Raw genomic sequence first — 25,268 nt, 5'->3', positions numbered from 1 at the left:
TATCCATCAACTGATGAATGGATAAAGAAATTGTGGTTTATATACACAATGGAATACTACTTGGCAATGAAAAAGAATGAAATATGGCCTTTTGTAGCAACGTGGTGGAACTGGGGAGCGTTATGCTAAGTGAAATAAGTCATACAGAGGAAGACAGATACCATATGTTTTCACTCTTATGTGGATCTTGAGAAACTTAACAGAAGACCATGGGGGAGGGGAAGGAAAAAAAAAGTTAGAGAGGGAGGGAGCCAAACCATAAGAGACTCTTAAAAACTGAAAATAAATTGAGGGTTGATGGGGGGTGGAAGGGAGGGGAAAGTGGGTGATGGGCATTGAGGAGGGCACCTGTTGGGATGAGCACTGGGTGTTGTATGAAAACAATTTGACAATAAATTTCATATTAAAAAATAAATAAAATCCAGATTCCTAAGAACCCCTAAACATAGCAAACCAGACTCTACGAATGGAGCTTGGAAATATGAATTTTAAGTAGGGCAATTACATAATTCATTGCCCAAACTGTGACACTTTTAGGGAAAGGGGGCACTATTAATTATGTTGTAAAAATTGTCATACACCTAGAAGAGTCATAAATTTTATTTTACCGTGATGTGTGAGAATCACTGACCAAGGTCCTAATCCTTTCATGGTGAGACCCGGGTATCTTCCCTCCTTTAATCAATTCTCTCATAGGCCACAACAAGGACAAGGCCCTGAGCTGATGGGCTGAGCCAGCGGCTACATTGTTGCCATTAGGGTGAGCAGAAGTAGAAGCTGGCCAAGAGTGTGAGAGCAAGGACAGCTGGTGTCCTAGCTAGGTCCTGGCCCACATGACCTCCTGCTACCTTGAGAGATGCTGACTGTGGTCACCACAAATGAAGCTGACAGGACTAGTCCTGGTGGCCCCTTGAACGACCAGGCTCTTCTCACCCAGAGAAGACTTGAAGGTGACTGCAGTCACACAAATTATGCCCCATCTAAACTGGTGGGAAAGAACACGTGTGTTAAGTCAGACAGCCCAGAGCCAACAATAGCCACCTAGGGAGACGTGACACCCTGCCATCTGCCACGTGTCCAGTGTGGCATTGCAGCCTCCAGTTCCTGTGGCTGGACTATTGTATAAAAAAAAAAAAAAGAAAAGAAAAGAAAAAAGAAAAAAAGAATAACACCCAGCAAGGGTGCCTGGGTCGCTCAATCGGTTAAGCCTCCTGCTTTGTCTCAGGTCATGATCTCAGGGTTCGTGAATTCCAGCCTGGGTTAGGGCTCTGCACTCATGGCTTGGATCCTGGAGCCTGCTTCAGATTCTCTGTCTCTGTCTCTGTCTCTGTCTCTGTCTCTGTCTTTCTCTCTGCCCCTACCCACTTGTGCTCTCTTTCTCTCTCAAACATAAATAAGACATTATAGAAAAATTTTTAAATATAACACTGAGCAGTTTTCACTAAGCACTCCCATAAATGATCTATTTGATTCTTACAATGTTCCTGTCCGCTATTCTATTCATTTCCTAGATGATGAAATTGAGTGCTGGAGAGATCAGATCCACTATCATATCTCATTTGCACAGTACAGCAAAATGCCCAAGCGTCTTGGTTCCTAGCGTCATGAACTTTCTAAGGTATGCTGCTGCCTCTCTATTCAGAGGGCAATGTAACTAGAGCACTACAATGACAGAAAGGAGAGAGATAACAGAGTCTGATCTGGGAAAATACGACGACAGAGCAGTGCTTCCCTGTAGCTCTAGTCACATGTCTCCTCAGCCACCTAGAAATTTCTTTAGTGCACTCTTAAGGTCCATGTTCCTTACGCTGTAGATAAGAGAGTATGAGTGTATGTTAAGAACAGGAGAGGGGCGGCTGTGTGGCTCAGTCGGATGAACGTCTGGCTCTTGATTTCGGTTCAGGTCATGTTCTCATGGTTCGTGAGTTAGAACCCTACTCCAGGTTCTGTGCTGAGGGTGCGGAGCCTGCTTGGGATTCTCTCTCTCTCTCTCTCTCTCTCTCTCTCAAAATAAATAAACTTAAAAAAAAACAACAACAGGATAATGGGGCATTTGGCTGGCTCAGCCAGCAGCGTATGTGACTCTTGGTCTCAGGGTTGTGAGTATGGGCCCCATGTTAGCGTAGAGGTTACTTTAAGATAGAATATTTGGGGGGGCATCTGGGTGGTTCAGTTGGTTGAGAGTCTGACTGCAGCTCAGGTCATGATCTCATGGTTCATGAGTTCAAGCATCAGGCTCTGTGCTGACAGCTTGGAGCTTGGAGCCTACTTCTGATTCTCTGTCTCTCTCTGCCCCTCCCCAGCTCATGCTCTCGCTCTCTCTCTCTCTCTCTCTCTCTCTCAAGAATAAACATTAACAAAATAAAAAAATATATAAAATATTTTTTAAAAAGAACAGGATAAAGATAAGGAAATTGGTCTAACCAAGGAAGTAGCTGTTCTTAGGAGAGGTTTAATCAGACATGACTATCCCATAGATAATTCCTGTACCACTTGTGGGATCTACAGGTTTCTAAAGCTTTGCTCCCCTAGTCCCTGGCTTAGAAGATCTTGGCCAGCTTCTGTAATGTAGATATGGTAGATATGGTTGACAAGGGTCAGTCATATGGAGACCAGTAGGACGATGATTGTTGTCACGAAGACTTTGACGTTTTAAAAAAAAATTATTTTATTTTATATTATTTTAGAGAGAGAAAGAGGGAGCACATGAGCAGAGGAGAGGGGCAGAGCAAGGGAGAGAGTCCCAAGCAGGCTCACCTCAGCGCAGAGCCCCAGGTGGGGCTCAGTCCCACAACCCTAGGGTCACAACCCGAGCCAAAATCAAGACTCAGACACTGAAATGACTGTGCCACCCAGACGCCCCAAGACTTTAAACGTTTGAAACCTTTATGGCCACATATGACTTCATCCAGGCAGGCATGTCATAAAGGAAATGATCAACCATGGTGCTGCTCACAGAGGAACAGCTATAGCGTGGCAGGCATCTGAAATAGGGAGTCACCAAAAACATTCTGCAAGGCCATGGGGCACCTTGGTCAACCAGTGGGTGAAGAGCCTGACTCTTGATTTCGGCCCAGGACATGGTCTCATAGTTGTGGGATCGAGCCCTGCATTGGACTCTGTGATGAGAGTGAAGACTGCTTGGGATTCTCTCTCTCTCTCTCTCTCTCTCCCTCCCTATCTCTCTGCTCCTCCCCTCTCTCCCGGAGAAATACAAATAAAATTTTAAAAATTATAAAACTAACACAACATTCTGCAAGGCCAGAGTTGCCACCTTCAAGCAGTCACACCACTGCTTGGCCACAACACAGCGGAGGACCAACAGACGGCAAGCCGTGGCCGTGGCTATCACTGACGAGAGGATGCTCTCAGAGGAGGTGAGGGACAGAACAAAAAAAGAAAGAAAATCACCTCTAATCTTCCGGTATATTCGTGTGTGTCTCCGAGTTTTCTGGTGTTCTGGGGTCAACATTTTTGTAAGTATCCAAATGACATAAAACGTCTTGCATGGCTGCAGAAGTTTTTGTGGTTCACATGTTTCTGTAACTTTTCACTACACATCTCACTTGTGATATTCATTCAATTAGGTGCATATAGGGCTCCTTTATTTTTATTGCTGGGTAATAGTCCGCTAAATGACTGCCGCATTCATTCATCTATTCTGTTAGTGGACATTTGGGCTGTTTCAGGATTTTACTATAAACAATGCTGCCGTGAACATTATTGTACCTGTAAACGGGTGTATTTTTTAAGACTTTATCTAGGGTGTGTCCCAGAGAAATAGGTCTTTGGTGTGTAACATCCTCAACTTTACTAAATAATGCCCAAGTGGTTGTACTAGTATCCCCCTCCTCCAGCAGTATTTAAAAAGTGCTAGTTCAGGGGCGCCTGGGTGGCTCAGTCAGTTAAGCATCTGACTCTTGGTCTTGGCTCAAGTCATGATCTCATGGTTTTGTGAGTTCGAGTCCCACATCAGGCCCCATGTTGACGGTGCAGAGCCTGCTTGGGATTCTCTGTCTCCTTCTCTCTGCCCCTCTTTCACTCACGCTGTCTCTGTCGCCCTCAAAATAAATAAACTTTAAAAAAAATCGCTCCTAGTGGGAGCACCTGGGTGGCTCAGTCAGACGACCATCTGACTCTTGATTTCAGCTCAGGTCATGATACCAGAGTGATGGAATCAAGCCCCGGGTCGGGCTCCTCTCTCTCCCTCTGTCCCTCTCCCCTGCTTGCACCTCCTCTCTCTCTCTCCACATCCCCCCCCCTCAAAAAAAAAAAGTTCCTGGTGTTTTCATATCATTATGAATTCTTGCTATTTTCAGTCTTTTAAATATCTACCAACCAGAATTAATAAAACAGTATTTCATTTTGGCTGTCACTTGAACCCCTGATTCCTAATGAAATTTGTTATGTTTTCATATATGATCAACAAATTATGTTTCAGACAATTAGGAACTGAGACCTCAAGTATTGCTCCCATTCTCTAGGGATGCTTTCCCTGTCCTGATTGCCATCTGTCATTTCGTTCTCTGTACAGCTCTGAGTCATCTACCCCTCACATTTGGCCCTTTGTCAACTGTTTCCCCTCTTTCTTGTCTGCTTCTCCCTACACACAAAGCTTGGGCCCAACACTCTTGGTTTGTTTTTCAAAAGAGGGTTCATATGAGGCTTCGCTGGAGCCTGAGAATAATGAGACTACAGCACAGAAAACGGAAATCAAAATCGGAGAGCATTCCCTTCTCATTATTGGACATTGCTTTTACAGGGGTCCCCCCACTGATCATCTTTTTGGTTTTTGCCTGACACAACGTTAATGGGGTCTAAGCATCTTCTGCAAGAGAAGCGTCCCTTTCGAGGCATCTGGGTGGTTCAGTCAATTAAGTGTGGGATTTGTGATTCCAGCTCAGGTCATGATCTTGTGGTGGTGACATCGGGCTCTGCCCTGACAGAGCAGGGCTTGCTTGGGATTCTCTCTCTCTGTCTGTCTCTCTCCTTGCCCCTCCCTTGCTCACACTCTCATAGTAAATAAATAAAAACTTTTAGGGGTGCCTGGGTGGCTCAGTCGGTTAAGCATCCGACTTCAGCTCCGGTCATGATTTCATGGTTCATAGGTTTGAGCCCCACATCGGGCTGTGTGCTGACAGCTGAGAGCCTGACGCCTGCTTCAGATTCTGTCTCCTTCTCTCTCTGTCCTTCCCCTGCTCAGGCTCTCTCTCCCAAAATAAATAAATAATCATTAAAAATTTTTTTGAAGTAAAAACTGTTTTTAAAAACCTCTCTTTTTAAATTTAATATCTTCACTCTCCTTGTCTCAATCCCCTAATTCTCCCACCAGAAAAACAAAAGAAGTTAATATACTCTCTTTGAGATATGTATTACCTTACCAATAGTAATAAGGACACTTAGGGTCCAGAAATGGGCTTCTAAATACCATTTGAGATAAACAGCTGGGCTAGGGAAAGGATAATACAAGATGAGCATCGAATAGCTTGTGGTTCCAGAAAGGAAAAAGTGCTCAAATAATTTGGGGAAAAGTCAGAAAAACAAAAGTTTGAATGGACTTCCACTAATCAGATAGCAGACAATATAATAATAGTAATACATTACAAACTACTGAATAAAATAGGAAACCTTGATTTTGTAACGTGTAAGTAAACGAATACACTGAATTTCATTAGTAACAGGATATTTACACGGTTTCAAATTACTTCACCATTAAAGTTACTAATTATAAAAGGAATAGATAAAATACAGGAAGAGCCTGGCAGACACCATTTTCACTTAAGATGATTCCAGTAATGTCATTAGCAATGGGACACGTTGAAACATACATGATCTTAGTTGGCTCAGGCTGCCATAACAAAATACCATAAACAGTGACTTAAACAGGAATTTGCTTTCCCATGTTTCTATAGGCTGGAAAGTCAAAGATAAGGGTTCTGGGAGGATTAGGTTTCTGGTGAAGGCTCTTTCCTGGCTTGCAGATGAACACTTTGTTCACGCGTGGTATTTTCTCTGAGTGGGTGTGGATAAAGGTCTCTTCTTTTCTTCCTCGTTTAATAAAGTCACCAATTTTATCGGATTAGACGCCCACCTAATTACCTACCTCTAATTAACTCCTAAAGGCCATATCTTCAAAGGCAGTCACATCGGGGTCAGGGCTTCAAGGTATGAATTTGGGGGTGGAAGGACCCAATTTAGTCCATAGAAACACCTGATAGGACACAAAGAAGGCAACATCACTGCTGTGGTTTCCTGACAGAGAGGCAAAACTTGAATCTAATTATGAGGAAGCATGAAGCTCAAATTGAGGGATGTTTATAAAATAAGTGGCTAATGATCTTTAAAGTGTCAACGTTGTTTATGTCAATAAAAGACTGAGGAACCATTTCAGACTGACAAAGACTAAAGAAACGTGATGGGGCTCCTGCCTGGCTCAGTCAGAAGAGCATGTGACTCTTGATCTTAGGGTTGAATTCAAGCCCCATGTTGGGTGTAGAGATTACTTAAAAATAAATATATATATTTTTTAATGTTTTAAATATTTATTTTATTTTATTCTTGAGAGAGAGATACAGAGTGTGAGTAGGAGAGGGGCAGAGAGAGAGGGAGACACAGAATCTGAAGCAGGCTCCAGGCTCTGAGCTGTCAGCACAGAGCCCGACGCGGGGCTCGAACTCACAGACCGTGAAATCATGACCTGAGCCGAAGTCGGACGCTTAACCAACTGAGCCACCCAAGCGTCCCCAAAATAAAACATTTTTAAAAAGAGAGGTAAAAAAAAAAAAAAATAGAGATGTGACAACTAAATGCATATATAAATGTTAACAACATCTTCTTGCTATGATAGACCTTACTGGGCCAACTGGCAAAAGCTGAATGGTCTGAGGATTAGATGTCAGGTGTTAATTCTCATTGAGTAATTCTGATGGCTCTTGTGTGGTCCCATAGGATTGTGTTCCTGTTTCTTGGAGACACACATTAAGATATTCAGGGAGGACAGAATTTCAAGTTGTCAGTGCACTCTCAAATGATTCCTTTGTATTGTGCTTTCAACTTTTCTGTGACTACTTGTTTTAAAAAAAATGTTTAAAATAGCACAACCCTTGTAGTCAAGAGTATGTGTGTTTGATTCCCACCCCTCCACTGTGTCATCTTTAGCCCTCAGGTTTCCTCTTGTGTTCCAGTGTCCTCATCTTATAATAGGGACACTATAGGTTGCTGCGAGGAGTAAATGAGTTTGATTCTGGTTAAACAGGTTAGATCATTATCTAACACATGGTAAGTCCTAAGTTAGCCATCGGTGTTATAGTCAAATGAACGGACCTCTTTACCAAATGCTTAATGGAGCCTTCAAATTAGTCTTTACTTTAGAGCCCACATTCTAGAGCATAAGCTCACCAAGCCAAATTCACTTTTCAATTCCTATTTCTCACCAACTTCTTTATGTCAACATCTCCTAACCAAGGCAATGGAATAGAACCTCAGGGCTATGAAGACAGCAAAATAATTGACTCCCTGCATTGGTAGGTTCAAAAACAATTTTTCCAAGGATTATTTATTTTGAGAGCGAGCATGCAGATGTGCATGAGTGGGGGAGGGGCAAGAAGGGGAATGAGAATACCAAGCAGTCTCAGAGCTGTCAGCACAGAGCCTAAGGCTTGATCTCACCAACCATGACATTAGGACCTGAGCCGAAATCAAGAGCTGGATGCTTTCACTGACTGAGCCACCCAGGCATCCCAAACTTTGGTCCTTTGATTCAGGTATTCATACAGAGTCCACTACCTTAAGAGGTACAGTATGATTCTAGACAGACCTTACAAAAGGGTCTAGGTGATGTGCCGTTAACTTCACATAAATCCACTAACCAGACAAGCATATTTATATGTTGTGCATATTTCTTTTACTTAGGTTGCTGAATCGTCCATAGATCTTGTTCTCTTTTCAGTTTTTGAATTTCTAAGACACCAAACATACTTTTTCTTCTGGAACCTTAGAAGACCTCCAGAGTCTTTTATGGCAAAAAGCTCGCCTTACATTTAATTGCTTCTTTTTTGACCGTTTCACCAATGAAGTGATTCACCACTGAGACTGGAACATGAAGATGCGTGTCTTCTGATGTTACAGGTGATCCCGGTGATGCGCTCGTGCCCCCGTGTCATGGGTCAGGTTTTTCCCTCCCTCCTGAATATTCAGAACACTGAGATAAGTAGCCAAAACTAGCTTCTTAAAGAGAAAAACAGGTGTTGTAATTTCCTGCCGTCACCCAGTTCTCTGCTGACTCCTCCCCTGATGTCACAACAGTTCTCGAGGGGTCACTTGTGGATTGGCTATGGCAGCTGGGGTTGGCTACGTCCCTCATGGAGATCGCTCCTGAGCCACCAGCACCCCTCATTTGTGACTGTGTGTTCTCAGGATTCGGACTGGCTTTACTATTAGCCTGAGCAAGAAAATTAAATTAAATTTAAAAAACAAATAAGCATAATCCTAAATTTCTGATCCTGGTAAAGACTTTTTAGATGTGCTTTAAGTGTTTATTTGGAAGGTGGCTGACAATGATATTCTTGAGAGCTCAGTTTGTGCCAATCTTGCCTGGAAGTTCTAAGTTAATCTTTCTTGATAACTTGCTCAGAACAGGAAATAGGGTTTCCAGTGTAGGATAACATAGAGGCAGGTGTAACAGGCAAGAGCCACAAAACAGGCTTTGTGTAGAGGATGAAATCGGAGGGAAAATAAAATCAAATTCTCTCCAATCAGAAAGATTAAGGTCTTTGATCATGTGAACAGGAATTTTACCCCGAATCTTTGAACAAGAACTATGAGGAGACTGTAAAAATGAAAATGAAGGAACATTTAACTCAAAAAATATGATCGGAAATCCAACTTATCCTTTAGGGAGGATATAAAACTATGAAGCTGGCTAATACTCCCTCACCATAGTAAAGGAAGAAGGAAGTGTTTAAAGACTTTTTCTGAATTCATCCCTGTAAATTAGTATTCATGAAGCTACTAACATTATTCACTTAAAGAAACATTTCTCAGGTGAAACATATTTTACTTGTACCTTTATGAAATATTAGGGATCCTTCACATTTTGTTTTTCTTCAAATGCTTTGACACTGTTCCGTTGTTCATACACATCATGGACAAATGCTTAGTGTGACAATTATGATGTTGGAAATCCATCCTTTGCTTAAAAAGTTCAAACTTAAGCTTCTTACTAAGTTTTCCCTTAAAGGTGCAGGGTACCCAAATACTATAAAGCTTAATGTATTGTTAGTGGCAAGATCAGTGCAACTCCACAGTCATCATCCTACCGTGGGAGAAGGGAGAAGGGAGAAGCGATTCTGACAGTCCTAAACCTGAAACTCGGAGCTGCTCAACCCCCGTCAGGAGACACAGACAGAGGGCTGCTTTAAAGCAAAGTGCGGGTGTTCTCACATGCGCTGAGTCACACAGGAGAGCCTCACACATGCTGGACTGCAGAAAGCTCTTCTGCAACAACAGCCCGATTATCACTGCCCACGGGGGATTCATACACGGAGGAATTCCTGCACAGAAGGGACACCGGCAGATGCTTCAACAGCGCTCCAGCCTTGCTCCCCACTGAACCACACAAGAAATGATAAAGGTGACAAGTGTGAGAGAGATTTAGTGACGACAATATGCTTTGGTCCAAATAGGTTTTGGAAACAACCCTAGAAACACCACGTATGAACAAAAAGTTCAACCTTTCCTACTTGAGGACACTCCAGAGACTCCATTCAGGTGAGAACCCACAGAAACAATGGGAGCCCTTCAGCAAATAATCCACTCTGCACACCGGAGGGGAGAGCCCAGAGAGAAAAGCACTAGGCAGTCTTGACCCATGACACGAGTGCAACTGGCCGGGAAATGCAGAAGGTGGTCGGTGAACACTGGTCTGTGCAGTGACTCGATGATTGGAAAGGCCTCTATGGAATTCAAACCACCCGTGTTATGTCAACTGTCCAGGGCGATCTGATCGAAAGGGCTGCCCAGCATTCTTGCTCTCATATTCTGCGGGGGAATGAAACACTCTTCTCACGGCTCCTGTAAAAGCTGATCACCCCTAGCACCTTGGTTCAATTCCAAGCTCTCCTCTTGTCCTTCCCCTCCAGCGAAGACAGCGGAGGTTCGCAAGACCACCTTGAGGTTCCAGATGGAGTCTCCTAAATGGCGGGGAACACTCTGGGTCTGCCATGGACCCCACACTGTGGCCGCTTAGACCAGTGCAGAGAGGAATGAGGATTTCAGGGTTACACTGGTCAATGATCCAGTTCTCAGAACCAAGCAAGGAACCATTATAAAGCTGTGACCTGAACCAATTGAAACACAGCAACTTCTGGACTGTCCTAAAATCATTTGGCTATATTTCTGAGAGCCGTAATACTAACATTTGAGGCTAAATCTAAGGTTGTGTGTTCCACTTCATCTTTAACCCAAACTAATTTTGATTTTCTGTTGCATTTTTGGTAATCGGTGCTCAACCCTATGACGAACAGAAATTCCTTCTCCCAATGTCCTTTTGTTCACCCCACATAAGGACTTCTGGAACATTGTACAGCTGGTAATTGGCTAAGGAGACATTCCCTACAGAGGCTTCTCACTCCTCAAATGGAAGGTCCTGCTTCTGCTTTTCTGCACAACCTTCTTCCCAACCATCACCTTAGTCCAAGAGGGCAGCCACCTTCCTCTGTACACCAATCAGGGCAAATTTGCTTCTGCCCTAGGTTGCGTGTTTTTTGACACAAGACTCACCTAAGATATGCAAGGGGTAGTTACCAAACGACTCCTTAATGTATATTGCACTCACATGAGAAATGAAATGCAACCCATCCTCTCTCTGTAGCCCATCGATCGACAGAAACGTATCTTATGCACATAAACACTGTAGCACAGGGGAACAGAGAGCAAGGATAGGGGAGAAGTCAGAGAGGCAGGGAGAGATGGCTGCCTTGTCCACTTGAAAAAATGACCAACCTAGGGGTGCCTGGGTGGTTCAGTTGGTTAAGCGTGCAACTTCGGCTCAGGTCATGATCTCCTGGTTTGTGGATTCAAGCCCAGCGTCAGGCTCTGTGCTGACAGCTCAGAGCCTGGAGCCTGCTTCAGATTCTGTGTCTCCCTCTCTCTCTGCCCCTCCCCTGCTTGCACTCTCTCTCTCTCTCTCTCAAAAACAAACGTTTTCAAAAATTTTTTAAAAAGAAAAAATGACCAACCTGGATTGTCTCAGGTAAGAAATCAGTCCTTCTTTCCTATCAGCTAGTCATGTAAGCTCCTCATTGTGCCCACCAGTGTTACATTGGCTCAAAGGCAGATTTCTGATGAGGGTCAAAGTCCACATGGAACGACACAGAAAAGCTTCCGCAGCTCTAGTAGATAGCTGCCTCTATTTGTATGAGCCAGGTTATGCTGCAGAAACACACGACACCAACACCTCAGTGGTTTAACAAAAGTTTATTTCTCATTCCCATTAAGTCCATCACAGGTCTGGGACATGCTCCAGAACAGCTCCTCACCAAGGGGCCAGGGGGCGGGGCGCTCAGACTACTTTGACCCTGTGGCCCCTTCCTGTGTGGGCTTCCATGATTGACGCAGACGAGCACTACCGAGTCTTGCACCAACAATGAAAGGCTTCAGCCCAGAAGTGAGGCCTCTGCTCACAACCCATTACCCAAAACTACCTCGTGACCCTAACTTCAAGTAGCAGAAAACCACAACCACTCTCTCTACTCTTCACTAGAATACGAGTCCCGTGAGAGTGGATTTCCAGCTCTTTTGTTCACTACTATCTTCTCAGTCTAGAACGGTGCCTGGGCCCACGAGAGATCCCCATCAAAGTGAATGAATGTAGCACCAGGAAGATGTCCACATGTATCCCGGGATGACACAGTACCAGTAGTCGAAGGATGAGGGCGTTGGGTAACAGCTATGCAGACGGGAGCTTCAGAGCTGGCTGTGCTTACGAAATCATATTTGAATCATCTTGGAGAAAATAAATCTCATTGAGGGCGCCAGACCATCACGTGACTTATACCATAAAGCACTGAAGTCAAAGACCAAATCAGCTAAGCACTATCACCACCAGCAGCGCTCAACTCCTCAAAGGAGTTGCCAAGAGCCATAAGTGCACCTGCTTCCTAAGTGTAGTCAGTCTGCCCAGCGTATCATGGGGAGCAGGGGAAAGGGAAAGAAATGCACGGTGAGCATCTACTACTGGCCAGGCTGTGGGGTGCTTTTCCTTCACCAGCCCCTCTAGTCCCCAGAATAACCCTGAGTTGAAACAGTTTTCTCTCTTTCACAGAGGACATGGAGACTTAAGTGTTTCAGTAACGAATCAAGCCACAGGAATGTCTTATAAGCTAGAAACAGACACAACACATCATCCAGTCTGGCCCTGGAGGGATAACACACACATCCATCCTGCAAATCCTACCTCCAGGCCTGACTCATGCAACCAAGTGACAACCAACAGACCCACTAGCCATAGGGTATCCGAACCTGAACTTCCTTATTTATAAGGTATTTAGAAGAAATCATTGAACCTCTTTCCTGACACCACCTAAAAGCTCTAATGGGAATACATGAGAGTTGTTGTAGATAAGAGCTCTAAGAAGATCCACAGCCTACAGAGATTTTCAGCCGTCTATCATGTCTCACCCAAGGCTGTTGTTAGATGCTGTGCACAAAACAGAGACATATATACCCCACCTGCTTAGTAACAGTTTACAGTTTAAGACATCCATCCAACGTGGATGTGGAGTCACCCATTCTTACCCACCAGTCAGCATCAGTTCCCAAACGTTTTCTCTTGGGAACCCTATCTTCCGCCATTCCCAGTGAACCACATCCTGCCTGCAGCACACATTCTGGTTCTAGTTTGTTCTTAAAAACCAAAGCCAAAGTACAGAGCAAATTAAAAAAACCTGAGAAGTTCATCCTGAACTTTCATTAATTCTCTTTAGGCTTCAAGAAAGTGCTAATTTTTATGCTTCATCATACTGAGATTATAAGAAAAGGACTAGTTTATTTTACTGCAGAAATATCTTTACATGTCATACACAATCCATGGCTAAACATTCCAACCCGTTTTCATACGATCTCATTAGAGATGTTTATCTTTTTTTCAAACACCACCAATGAGGTATAAGATAGTGCATTATTAAGTTACCTGGCAGATTCACTAGTGGTGAAGTAAATAGCATTTCATCACAGTAAAACTGGCGCTAAAAGGATTCAAGAGCTAAAGTTGCTAAAATGTTCAGGAAGGAACTCAAGTGATGTCCAACTTTGGGAACAGTGTCCAATGACAGGGGAAAGGAAGAAAATCCGATTTAGCTCTTGGAAAACTTGACAACAGAACTCATTTTTTCCCACACGGGACTTAAAATTGTTAAGTCAACTACCTTGAAGGCAACTGAAGGCAATTAAATAAGTAGGTTATTGCTTTTTCTTTTGGGAGACCGTGCTATAAACGTTTCTGTTATATGTGTTTAAAAGTGACTGGGAATTCAATGCAAAACCAATAGAATTTACCCTCTGCGATCACAGAAGACTGAGTCATGGGCGCATCTGCTCATTAAAGCTGGCTTTGTTGGGGCGCCTGGGTGGCGCAGTCGGTTAAGCGTCCGACTTCAGCCAGGTCACGATCTCACGGTCCGTGAGTTCGAGCCCCGCGTCAGGCTCTGGGCTGATGGCTCAGAGCCTGGAGCCTGTTTCCGATTCTGTGTCTCCCTCTCTCTCTGTCCCTCCCCCATTCATGCTCTGTCTCTCCCTGTCCCACAAATAAATAAAAAAACGTTGAAAAAAAAAAAATTTAAAAAAAAAAATAAAAAAAAAAAAAAAAAAGCTGGCTTTGTTACTTTGCCAGATACTATTGCAAAATGTTTCCCTAACTGAGAATGTTTTTTTCAATACCTTTCTTACTAAGGAATTCCCAGAAGGTCATGTGTAAAAATGTAAGTAGTACAAAACTACTTATAGAGATCCCTGCAGAGTCAACCTTGATTCCTTTCTGTGAAATATGTTTTTATCAATTTTTGCACCGATGAAGAATTACTCGTGCTTCACAATTTTGTATTTTTTCATAAATGTCAAGGTCAACCTCTACTTGGTGAATTTCTTCATGCTGAGGACACAAGATGAACTTCCGGTCAGCGGTGAAGTTTCTGGTGTCTAAGGAGGCTTGACCGCCTGCTGAAGTTTCTCCGGCAGGTGCTGCAAGTATATGGCTGCTCACCTGTGTGGGTTCTCCGATGCTTAATAAGGTGGGAGTTCTGACTGAATTTTTTTCCACATTCGTGACAGGTAAAGGGCTTCTCTCCAGTGTGAGTTCTTTGGTGCGTGTGTAGATTTGTATTTTGACTGAAGCTTTTCCCACACCAGGAGCATTTGTATGGTTTTATTCCTTGATGTGTTGTTAAGTGCTTATTAAGATCTGAACTCCATCTAAACCTCTTATCACACTGTTGACATTTATACGGTTTCTCTTCAGTGTGAATTCTTTGGTGCTTAATAAGGTCAGAGCTAACTCTGAAGCTTTTCCCACATTCTTGGCACTTAAATGGCTTCTCTCCAGCACGGGCTTTCTTGTGAAGATCCATAAGTTTCAGCAACTCTTGTTTCCAGCTTGAAAGTTTCTTTTTTTTCTTCACAGGAAAATCTCGATGCCACTTCCCTATCCTGTGTGTATCGCCATGGTTTTCTTTGCCTGTTGTTTTCTGGGGAACTTTTGCTCGGGCCTTTTTTGATACTATGTCTCCTGGTGCTTGTATTTCCAAATCAGAAACACATATAGGCTGATGGTTTTCAGTGTCACTTTTGTGCTTTATTCCTGTCAGAATAAACGGAACAGTCAGCCCACTGCACAGCAGAGCAGAACAACTACAGGAATGGAGAGGAAAATCCAATGATTATTGACCACAAAATACAGACAGACAGAATTTAAAATGTTAAGCCCTGCGAAGGTTGCTATCAAGGCATTTATCCTGTCCCATGGTGTATTTACCTGTAGGCAGCTCTCCAGGACTGTCCTTGAGCTCCGTGGACCCTTGAACCCATGGCTCTTCCCCTTGCTCTAGATACGAGATCACCTTAGGTTTGGGGAGCACAAACAATGCTGTGAAATGCAAACAGTGAGATCAAGGACTGGCAACTCGACAAAGGTCCACCAACTCCATACGACTCCAGGAAGAGTAAAGGGCAGTGTACAGAGCTTTAACCCAAGGGTCACATGGGTAGACTCTGTCACACCCGCTATCAGGTTAACACGGTCCTCCGTCTGCGGGTGGTACACAAGTGGACACGGAGAGATAAACCTAAGCTGGCTCCACGGAAAGGCGAAAGGGCATGGGAATCCACCCACAACGCCCCTCTCCTGCCACCGAGACCGCCCCGTATTAAACAAGATGGCACCCAGCCCGAGAGGCTGCAGGGAATACAGATTCGTTCTATTAATTCTTTAGGATCCGCCCGAGTCTGGCGGAGCCAGGTGAAGGGCAGTGGGCTGCGTTATCACACGCGCCAGTGATTCCTGTCATGGGAACAGTAAGTGTTTACTTAGCTCTTGAGCACCACGCACCGGACAGGGAAGCTTTTTCCCACTCTTAGCGTTCACCGGTTCTTGTCCAGGTGGAAGAAACAGACCAGAATCCCTCAGTGAAACTTTTCTAATTATACACTGCCAAACCGGGAAGTGTGCATCACTCGGTCATTCAGGCAATGTGTACTGACTGCCTGTCGTGTGCCAGGCACTCTCCTTGGGCTGATGATACAGTGGTGAGTAAGTTAAAGCACCCTGGTCTCATGGAGCTTACCTTCTATTGGGAGAACGAGACAAGCAAACAGCAATCAACAAAGCGGTCAGCACGTAATAAATGTTTTGAACAAAACTAAAGCAGAATAACTCAGCATTTAAGAGTCTGCTTCTCTGGGGCACCTGGGTGGCTCAGTTGGTTAAGCATCCGTCTCTTGATTTTGGCTCAGATCATGATCTCACTGTTTGTGAGATCAAGCCCTGCATCAGGCTCTATGCTACACAGTGGAGCCTGCTTGGGATTCCCTCTCTCTCTGCCCCTCTCCCACTCACGCGTGTGCTCTCTCTCAAAATAAATAAACTTTATTTAAAAAAAAAAAAAAAACGATTCTGCTTCTCTGAAGTTACTTGAGATGAGGTCGTATGGAAGGCCTCTTTGAGAAAGTGATATTGGACCAGAAAGGTAAAAGGGAGAGATTTAGTATGTGGCACAAAATGTGCCAGGCAGAGAAAAGGGGAAGGTAGAAATGTGCGTAGCAAGTTCGAGAAACAGAAAGATCGGTGAGGATCAAGAGGCCTGAGCAAGGGCACAAGTGGCAGGAGACGAGGGCAGGGAGGTGAGTAGGGTCAGATCCTGGAGGATCCGAATAAGCACTTCAGTAAGGTTTGGATTTTATTCTGAACGTGATGATAAGTCATTATAAGGTGCTGACACGGGAAACGTCACGATTGGATCAGTGTTTAAAAGATTCTGGCTGCTGTGTGGAAAACACAGAGTGGGAGGGCAAGAATGGTGGCCGGCGTACCAGTCAGAAAGTACCAAGGTCAGTCTGGTTAGACATGCTCCTAGCTTAAACCAGGAGGCTAAGAGCACGAGGGAATGAGAAGTGGCTGTACTCGGGCTACACTGTGAAGGTTGAGCCACAAGACAGTGATGCGATAAAATGGGGTATGGCGGCAAGATCACCGTAAAGAATGGCTGTATGTTCCTACCTCCGAGGAACTGGGTAAATGCTCTTTACTAAGTTGAGAAAAATAGGACAGGAACAGATTTGGAGGAAAAAGAAAAAAAATCAGTCAAGAAATCTAGACAGTGTACGAAGACCTGGACAAAGCTCCCAGGTGATCCGGATGCACCTTTCCCCTGCCCATACACCATCTAGTTGAGAAACAACCAGTTACTAGAACAGAGCCTCTCACAGGAGTACATTCCCAGTAAGCAGAGAATAGGATAGGTTACTCAACTTCTACCCAACGGGAGAGGGAGATTCTTTACCTAGAGAGATGACAGTCTCATAGTTTTCCCGCATGACATCATTGTAGAGGGCCTCCTGAGTGGGATCCAGGAACTCCCATTCTTCCTGGGAAAAATACATGGCCACTTCTTCAAATGTCAACAAGCTCTAAGGAAGACAACGGGCTTCAGCTCAGTACTTGCCACTAGAGAAGCAGCCCTTCCATCCAGTCCATGAACTACATGTTAGGTCAGGCACTGAACGAAATAAGAGCCAACATAAGTATACGTACCTATATATATATATGTGTGTACACACACACATACATACATATATATACACATATATATATATATATATATATATATATATATTTTTTTTTTTTTTTTTTTTTAAGTCAAAGGGGAGAAAGGAAAGAGGCAAAAGGATCAGCAAGAGAGTAGGAAGAGCCTGGTTTCCAGGAAGAACACTGGCACCTGTGAGCACCTGCAGGGCAGCGTGGGTCATGGGCCCGGGGAAAGGCAGCCCTCGATGGCTGGACTGCACAGCTCACCTGGGACTCAGGCAAGACGAGCTCAGGTGCCACTGTCCAGTCTTTGGTGATTGTCTGCTCAGGAAAGGCTAGGATCTGGTGAGCAGGCACAGCTGTGGGTGGAAAAGAGCCAGAAGAAATGTCTCTCACTTCTATGAACATCCTTAGCTTATTGCTAAAAGACAGACAATCCTCAATTCTTTCATCAGAGATGTAATACCTTTAAAACTGTTGCCTGTTACCTAGAAGTGGCCTTCTGACCGGACGCAAGAACTGAACACCTACCGGCTTCTACACCAGGTTCCCCAGTTGACGGTCTTTGGTTTGATGAGTGAAAGCAATAAAAGGAAATGTTTTTTTCCCTTATGTCATAAATTGTTCAAAATTGGGCCAAAACTAGAGGTTTACAACTGCAGAACTCAGTCCAGTGTGCCAAGGAATGTAAAGGGGAAAGTAAAAAAGAACGTGGTGAGTTCAAGAAACAGCAAGATCAGTGTAGATAAAGAGGGCTGAGCAAGGGCACGAGTGGCGGATGAAAGGGTGCTAGATCTTGGAGGCTCCTGGGACCTTGGCAAAGAACTTGGGTTTTGTCCTAAATGTGTGAGAAATCATCTCAACATTTTAAACAGGGTAATCTCATGATCTGATCAAGTTCTTTAAAAATTTGGCCGCTGCGTGCAAAGTAGATTGTGGAAGGCTAAGAGCAGTGGCAGAAGGAGCCAGTTAGGAAGTACTGAGGTGAGCCTGGTTACACATTCCCCTGGATGAGACCAACATGCTAACAGTCAGACTCAGGCTGTACTTGGCGTGCGGAGCCCGAGGACATGGTTACATCAGTAGTATGGCAAGAGAACAAGATCAGAGTCAAGGATGAACACAAATGTTCTGGCCTCAAGTGTTGGGTGAGTAGTGCTGCTCTTTACGGAGATGGGAAAGACAAAAGAAAAGCAGCTTAGGAGAGACGGCAGGGAGCAATCACGAATTTTAGGGTAAGGAATGAGCGTGTGCATTTGCAAAAGGCTGTCCAGGTGATCCGGACATGCCTTTCCGTGCTCACACCATCTAGGTGAGAAACAACCGGTTACTGGAACACAGCCTCTCACTGAAGTCCGTTCCTAGGAAGCCAGGAACATGACAGACTACTCAACGTCTACCCGACGGGAGAGGGAGATTCTTTACCTAGAGAGATGACAGTCTCATAGTTTTCCCGCATGACATCATTGTAGAGGGCCTTCTGAGTGGGATCCAGCAACTCCCATTCTTCCTGGGAAAAATACATGGCCACTTCTTCAAATGTCAACGAGCTCTAAGGAAGAGAATGGGCTTCAGCTCAGAACTTGCCACTAGAGAAGCAGCCCTACCATCTGGCCCATGGTAGACCCCGGGCACTCAGCGAATTAACAGCATTGGATATTTTTTAAAGTGAGAGGGTGAAAAGAAAAAGGGCAATAGATCAGCAACAGACTCGGAGGTGCTCATTTTCACAGGGAGAACACTGGGGCTAACACGCCTGTGAGCTGGGCAGCGTGGGTCACGGGCCCGGGGAAAGGCAGCCCTCGATGGCTGGACTGCACAGCTCACCTGGGACTCAGGCAAGACGAGCTCAGGTGCCACTGTCCAGTCTTTGGTGTTTGTCTTCTCAGAAAAGGCTAAGATCTGGTGAACAGGCACAGCTGTGGGTGGAAAAGAGCCAGGGGAAATCTCTCTTGCTTCCGTCCATAAACATCCTCAGCTCATTTCTAAAATACAGATGATCGCGATTCTTTCAGCAGAGACAGGACACCCTTGCAAGTATATGTGGTGCCCTGGAGTGGTCTCATCATCATATACAAGAGCTAAGTATCTACCAGCCACTAGAATGGGTTCCTCAGCCTTTGAGAATGAATAAATGTAAGAAAAACCTTTTTTCCCCTCTCATGGTGTAAATTGCTCTCACTTAGGCAAAGTTAAACAAATTTGAAAATGAAGTACTCAAGATATCCGGTGTACAACAGATCTATTTTTTTTTTAGCATTTATTTGTCTCCTGGTACAAAAGTGTGTTCATATTCTACCACCGCTTTCTAAAGAACAGAATATTTGGTGTTATTACCAGGGTTCTGTAGTCTGGATGTTTCTGTATCCTGGGCCAACCCCCAAATTCACCCACAGCTGGTGCTCTACTGCCATCTAGGGGACATCGTAATTGCTACGTGGCTGAATCCGCCCATCCACATAGCTGGGCATGTTCTGGTTCAATAAGCTCTTATCACAGATCCCAATAAGGGAATTATCATGATGTGCCTTACCCCTCTCACATACAGGCTCAGATTCTTTATGAGTGTTCCCGCTCAGCTGTTCTTGCAAACCTTGGTATGTATTCCAGAATTCTTCATCCTGGGCCAGGCCCACTGGCTGGGACTCTGCTGTTTCTCTCAAGAGCACTGCCTCCTTTCCCAGCTCTTGGATGGCAACCTAGAAATAATCCCCACCTTTGTTACCACAAAAGTTATTTTTGGTTTTGGGGTTGATTGTAGAAGGAGGAAAAAGCGAACAGTCCAGATGGTAGAAGATATACAACACTAAAGGAAATGACAAAAAGGCTTAAAGAAACAACGGGCGACCAATTTTTCAAAAAGAATTCTCCACAAAATGTGGCAATATTGGGATAAAAGGAAAAGAAATGTGGCTCACGCTAGCCCTCCACCACAGCAGGCCCCACCCCTCTAAACACAGTGCAACTCAGACTACATAGGCCACCTGTTATCATGCTACTTTGACAGACCTTCTCTCTTGACTTTGATCCCTGCTTAATGTTTCTGTCTTCTCATTCTCTCAAAAGATTAAAGAACAAAGAAAACGGTCTCATCAACCAGATTATCCCCATGGCCAGGAAAGGCTTTCAGAGAATGGGGGACGAAATGGGAAAAGAGAGGGGAAGAGAGTGTGGCTCCAACCTACCTCCAGATGATTTCTGGCACCACACATATGCCTGCCTGTGTCTTCTTCCCAGTTGGCCTGACGCCAGCTGGTGTTCTGCCACGTGGCTAAGAACACACCCTGGATTCCCACGGACCAGCAGAGCCAAAGACCAACTGCGGAGGGCGCCGTGGAGGCTCTCTCATTTGAATCAGAGGACAACATCCCTCAATGTCTCTCTCCTCTCGGCTACTCTGCTAGGATTTCCAAAGCTGTTTCCCTTTTTTCTGCCTCCTTTTCTCTCCCCTTGCACTCTTCCTTCGTTGTTTGCGTTTTCCTTCTCTTTACTATCTCCACTCAACTTTTCGTTTCTAAGTGTTCTCCCTTTTCCAGGTCCTCCCCTTCCTCTCCAACTCCTTATTTCCTTTTACTCATTTGTAACTCAAAACCCATGTCCTCGGGCAAGCCATACTAGGCTTATGACTCTCCATTCACCCTGGCTCTATAGATCACAAACGCAGTCGTTCTGGAAGGCCAGGAAAGTATCTGTGAAACCTGAGACTACTGCTGTGGGTCTGTGGTTTCAGGCTTTGCCTCAGTTGTACTAAAGGAACAACGGAACAGTGACCTAATTCACCTTATTTCTCAATGAAGTGCCCCCCCCAAATCCACTTTCACCCTATTTCATCACGGGAATCGGGAATCTTTCTTCTCACCCTGTTCCTCGTTTGACCAGATTCCCTCTCCAAGTGTTCCACCAGGGTCACGGCCTCCTCAATGCTTTGTAGATGGTCCTTCCTTATCCGGCTCTGGGTGTCCGTGGGCAGAATGGTCACAAACTGTTCTAGCACAAGCAGTTCCAGGATCTGCTCTTTTGAGTGGATCTCAGGCCTCAGCCACTGACGGCAAAATTCCTGAAGCCGGCCAACAACTTCACGAGGTCCGGGGGCGTCACGATAGTGGAAGTTCCGGAAGTGCTCGCGACAGCTTTCTGGACTGAGCCTGTCCGTTTGTGGGGTATACTTCTTACTGTGACTGGAACTCTCTATCTCAGGTCCCTTGCACTCCCACAGAGCCCTGATCTGAGGGCTCAAACAGTCAGCCACCTTCATATCTACCATCATTACTCTGCTGTAGGAACAGTTTTACTCCTGTGTTGGACACCCCGCCAGCACCACCTTTGGCAAACGAGGCCCAGTCAGCTCTGGAGCAAAATCAATAAAACGATCTTCGTCCTAGAGTAGTGAACAGAAAAAAAGTGCACGTCAGTGAGAGTGTCACAAGAACTTTCTTATCTCCTCTTCATAACAACAGACAAATGAACAGAAAAATCCTGCCTTGCTTTCCCTTTAAAAAATCCACTGCCAAGGGCACCTGGGTGGCTCAGTCAGTTAAGCCTCCAACTTCAGCTCAGGTCATGATCTCAAAGTTCTTGGGTCAGGCCCCCCTGTAGGGCTCTGTGCTGACAGCTCAGAGCCTGGAGCTTGCTTTGGATTCTGTGTCTCCAGCTCTCACTCTGTGCATGTGTTTCTCTCTCTCAAACATAAATAAATATTAAAAAAATTTAAAAATCCACCGCCAGACTCTTTGTCTCCTATTATTCAGGTGCAATAAGGTACAGCTCGTTGAGAGACAAACGTCCACTGAGGGCTTGGCCTTCCTAAAAATGGTCACAATTCAGGAAAGGTTGGACAGTGAGAACACTTACAGCTTCTGGCTGCAAGGAGCTTGTCCAAAGATTTCACTCTCGTGCTTCCTACCCCACCTTCCCCATGCCAAGGGGCCATCCGGACAACATTCTGAGTTTCTCTTCAATCTTAACGTGTCATCCCGGTCTCCTGTCTATAGTAAGGGGCTACAACCTCTCTGACCCTTCATGCTGTCGTGAAGATGGAAGCCCACAGTGCATGGAACATTCCACCTTCTCAATTCCACGGTATGCCTACTGGCAGGAGACCTGGGACAGAGAAGCGACACCAGAGAAGGAAAGTAATTAGGGAAAAAGGAGCCTTAGCATCCCCCCAATTAAGCAACTAGATGCTCAACACTCTCCTTCGGCACCTCTTTGCAAGAACTGTAAGAGGGCACCGTGCACACGACTCGTTCCTGCATTTTTAAATCTCTCCCTACTTCACCCAGAACAGTAAAGGCGGACCTTTGCTTACAAAATGTTTATCCAAAGGCAAAGTCGTAAAAGAGGAGAGGAGGGGAGTTGGGGATGATGAGGGTGACCCTTCAGCCCACCTGCCCTTTCTTCCACGGTCACTGAGACCTCGGGGCGAGGCTGAGGACAGTCTCGGGAGCCTCGCTTTCCCTGAGCGATCCCGCGGGAACGGCGCCCAAATTCGTCCCGGAAGCCACGGTACTTCCCCGTGGCCGGCTCCCGGCTGCCCAGCGTGCTCAGCAGGCACGAGGACGCTGCCCAGGCTCGGCACCCGCAGAAGCAGCCGTCTCCGAGGCTGCACCGCCCGGGTGCCCGGCGTCCGGTGACACCGGCCCCCGAGGCGGGAAAGCCCGCTGCGCGCCCGCCCCGCTTCTGGACGCCCGGCCGGAAAGCCCGCGACCACAAGGCCCGCCCCGGTGACCGACGGGGTCCCAGCGCGGCCCCGGCACCGTCTGCGCAACGGGGGACAGCGACGTGGCCTTTAGAGCCCGAACTCCCCAACGGCGGAGTTCCCCAAGACGGTCCGGCTGTCAGGCTCCCGCCGCCGGGCCCGCCAAGTGCCGCCGCCCTCGCACAATGGCTGTCTCGCCCCCGCCCGGCGCGCAGCGACCGGTGTCCCTCGGGAGCTCCGGGACCGACGCTCCCCCCGCCCCGGGCTCACCTGCAGGTCGCCGCCCTCCGCCCCGCGCCGCTCAGAGGCGGGCCCCGCGAGGCACAGGCCAGACCTCAGCACACGCCCTCAGGTCCCCGTCGCCGCCCGCCGCCCATTCGACCCCGCGCTCCGGTCGGAAGCGGAGTGACGCGCTTCCGGGGGAGGGGCTCCGAGCCGCCGCGCCGCGGCCCGGGGCTTCGCGCGGAGGAGGCGGCCTTCCGCCCGGTGCAGCCCTGGCGGCGGGAAAGAGTTAATGCTACCGAGTGTCCCGGCCCGCCGCGGCCTAGAGGGGCCTGTGCGCGGCTCGGCGAGCGGCTGTCGCCGCCTCGCGTCGCCGCTCCGGGAGGCGCTGCGCACCCGGCGGCGCCCGGTGTCCGGGAGCCCCTCCCGGCGAGGGTGCCCGCCCCTGCGCGCGCGGGGCCCTCGGCCTTCCCGGGGCTTCCGTCCCGGTCACGATCGGCGGCCCCCAGAGGGCTCGTCCCTTTTCTGGGCCGCGCGTCCCCCACGACGATTACGTTTTCCTCGTGAGGTAGGTTTCAGCCTGTGAAACGGGATCCATGTGTGTGGTTGTCCTTGACCGGGAAATGGAGGCGCGGCTCGGCCTGGGCCCCACAGGTGACCGACCAGAGCCCCTAGGCTGGGATTTGGGGCCCCTGCGGTCCTGGCGCCCGCCTGTCCGCTACGGCATGCTCCCTGGAGGCTGGGAACCCCCTTTTCATCTGGCCTCCCCTGCAGTCTCTGCCAGAGTTGCCTGGGTAAAATGGGCATTCGTCCCACGGAGAGTTCGGAGTTCGTGAATCCCACCTTTCAGGACCGCAGTATCTCGAGGTGTCGCTGTCTCCTAGTCATCGGGGTTCTTGTAGTGTCGGCCTTCACCAGGCAGCGGGTTACTTACTAGGCGCACGACGTGCAGCCGGTGGTAGAGTCCGCAGGACCAGGTCTCTGATGCACGGAGTCTGGCCGAAAGACTGAGGCACTTTCGCGACCATCACTAGCTAGGAAGAGGGAGCCCTGAGCTGAGCGCTGCGGGATTCCAAGAAGTGAAAGTTGACCCGTGGTTGGGGAAATGGGAAAAGAAATGGGAAAAGGCTTGAGGGATCTGCCCGCCCCCGGGAGTGGGGCCACATCCACACAGAGAGGGAGAGGGAAGAGCAAAGCCTCCAAAGCTGGGAAAGATTGGGGTGTGAGAAGATCGGCGGTACCTTTTCACTAAGTGTGACTGGGCTACATTTGGAGGAGACTTGCCTTAGAAAAGAAGTTCTCGGGGACCTGCCGCGGAGTGCCTAACAGGGGAGTGAGGAGATGGCACTGAATAAAGTAACTCCCGGAGCATCCCCGCAGGCTTTCCGAGGGAGCTTCTTTCCAGGGCAGTTCGTCTGGAAGGAAGGTTAAGGTGGGAATGAAAATGGGAGATCAGGTCCAGGCCATGATGTTAGTGGTGCTTTCAGATGGAATCGGGAGCCGCTCTCTGGTCCTTTTTGCGTGAGAGAAGAGGATTAAACACAGGCGGTAAGAAAAAGCATCTAAGTCACTGGAATGTTTCAAAGCAGGTTCATTTCCTTGGAACCTGAGTCAGGTTGGGACTTAATTTTTTCAAGAGCAATTATTCTTCCCAGGCTTCCAGAACCCGTGGACAGCGCTGCTCTTAGTTTTGAGATCCTGCCCATCAGGCCCAAGGCTGAGCATATAATGGAACTTATTAAAGTGAATAAGTGAAGTTGTGCTGGCGGTGCCCTTGCACAGTATTGGCAGGCGTGATTCATATCATGGGTACGGAGTTGGTTGGGGAAGCTGGGGAGAAAAAGCGGGGAAAGAGATCCTGTGAAGCAGGAAGGGGAAACAAGGCACAAACTGGTGAATAGTGAATGAGGACCAGTAATGATTTTTGTAGTTTGGAGTCTGGGGCCAACGTTGCCCACTCTTGCTGCGGAGCAAACCAAAGTCCCCTGAGATTCTCCTTGTGAAATCACATTCCCCTGTCAGTGCACCACCTGAAAAATGATGAGTGGGCAGCGA

At 46.7% G+C, this 25,268-nt stretch overlaps 2 protein-coding genes across 12 annotated transcripts in view; one reads left to right on the top strand and one right to left on the bottom strand.

Annotated features, from left to right (window-relative positions):
- The window catches only part of ZNF75A (zinc finger protein 75a), a 51,072-nt gene extending 27,683 nt beyond the window's left edge, over positions 1-23,389 (bottom strand). Inside the window, exons 1-9 of one of the 11 annotated variants that reach the window (XM_053894025.1) lie at positions 23,262-23,388; positions 21,153-21,671; positions 19,827-19,992; positions 19,121-19,212; positions 18,719-18,845; positions 17,561-17,652; positions 17,049-17,175; positions 15,026-15,136; positions 5,650-6,211 (exon numbers count right to left, since the gene is read on the bottom strand). In XM_053894025.1, the coding sequence (XP_053750000.1) occupies positions 6,195-6,211; positions 15,026-15,136; positions 17,049-17,175; positions 17,561-17,652; positions 18,719-18,845; positions 19,121-19,212; positions 19,827-19,992; positions 21,153-21,560 (1,140 nt within the window). In that variant the 5' untranslated portion in view covers positions 21,561-21,671; positions 23,262-23,388 and the 3' untranslated portion in view covers positions 5,650-6,194. The other 10 variants (XM_019468374.2, XM_019468380.2, XM_019468377.2 and 7 more) reach the window with 10 other exon arrangements.
- Positions 22,327-24,150, top strand: LOC128774767 (proline-rich protein HaeIII subfamily 1-like). Its single transcript, XM_053894268.1, has 3 exons — positions 22,327-22,372; positions 22,756-23,701; positions 23,988-24,150. The coding sequence occupies exons 1-3, from the start codon at positions 22,327-22,329 to the stop codon at positions 24,148-24,150; spliced, it is 1,155 nt and encodes a 384-aa protein (XP_053750243.1).
- The last annotated feature ends 1,118 nt before the right edge of the window (positions 24,151-25,268 follow it).

Source organism: Panthera pardus, unplaced genomic scaffold, assembly GCF_024362965.1.
Source record: "Panthera pardus isolate Hobbes unplaced genomic scaffold, ASM2436296v1 HiC_scaffold_4, whole genome shotgun sequence".
NCBI classification, from domain to species: domain Eukaryota; kingdom Metazoa; phylum Chordata; class Mammalia; order Carnivora; family Felidae; genus Panthera; species Panthera pardus.
The sequence above is the reverse complement of the archived record's forward strand: the minus strand, read 5'-3'. Positions and strand labels throughout refer to the sequence as shown.

Excerpts from the sequence above, each read along its gene's own strand:
- LOC128774767 (XM_053894268.1), top strand. The coding sequence starts at position 22,327 with ATGGAAGCCCACAGTGCATGGAACATTCCACCTTCTCAATTCCACG. Across the intron at positions 22,373-22,755 it reads TCCACCTTCTCAATTCCACG|CGATCCCGCGGGAACGGCGC; the intron begins GTATGCCTACTG and ends GCTTTCCCTGAG. Across the intron at positions 23,702-23,987 it reads TTCCCGGGGCTTCCGTCCCG|TCTCTGCCAGAGTTGCCTGG; the intron begins GTCACGATCGGC and ends CCTCCCCTGCAG.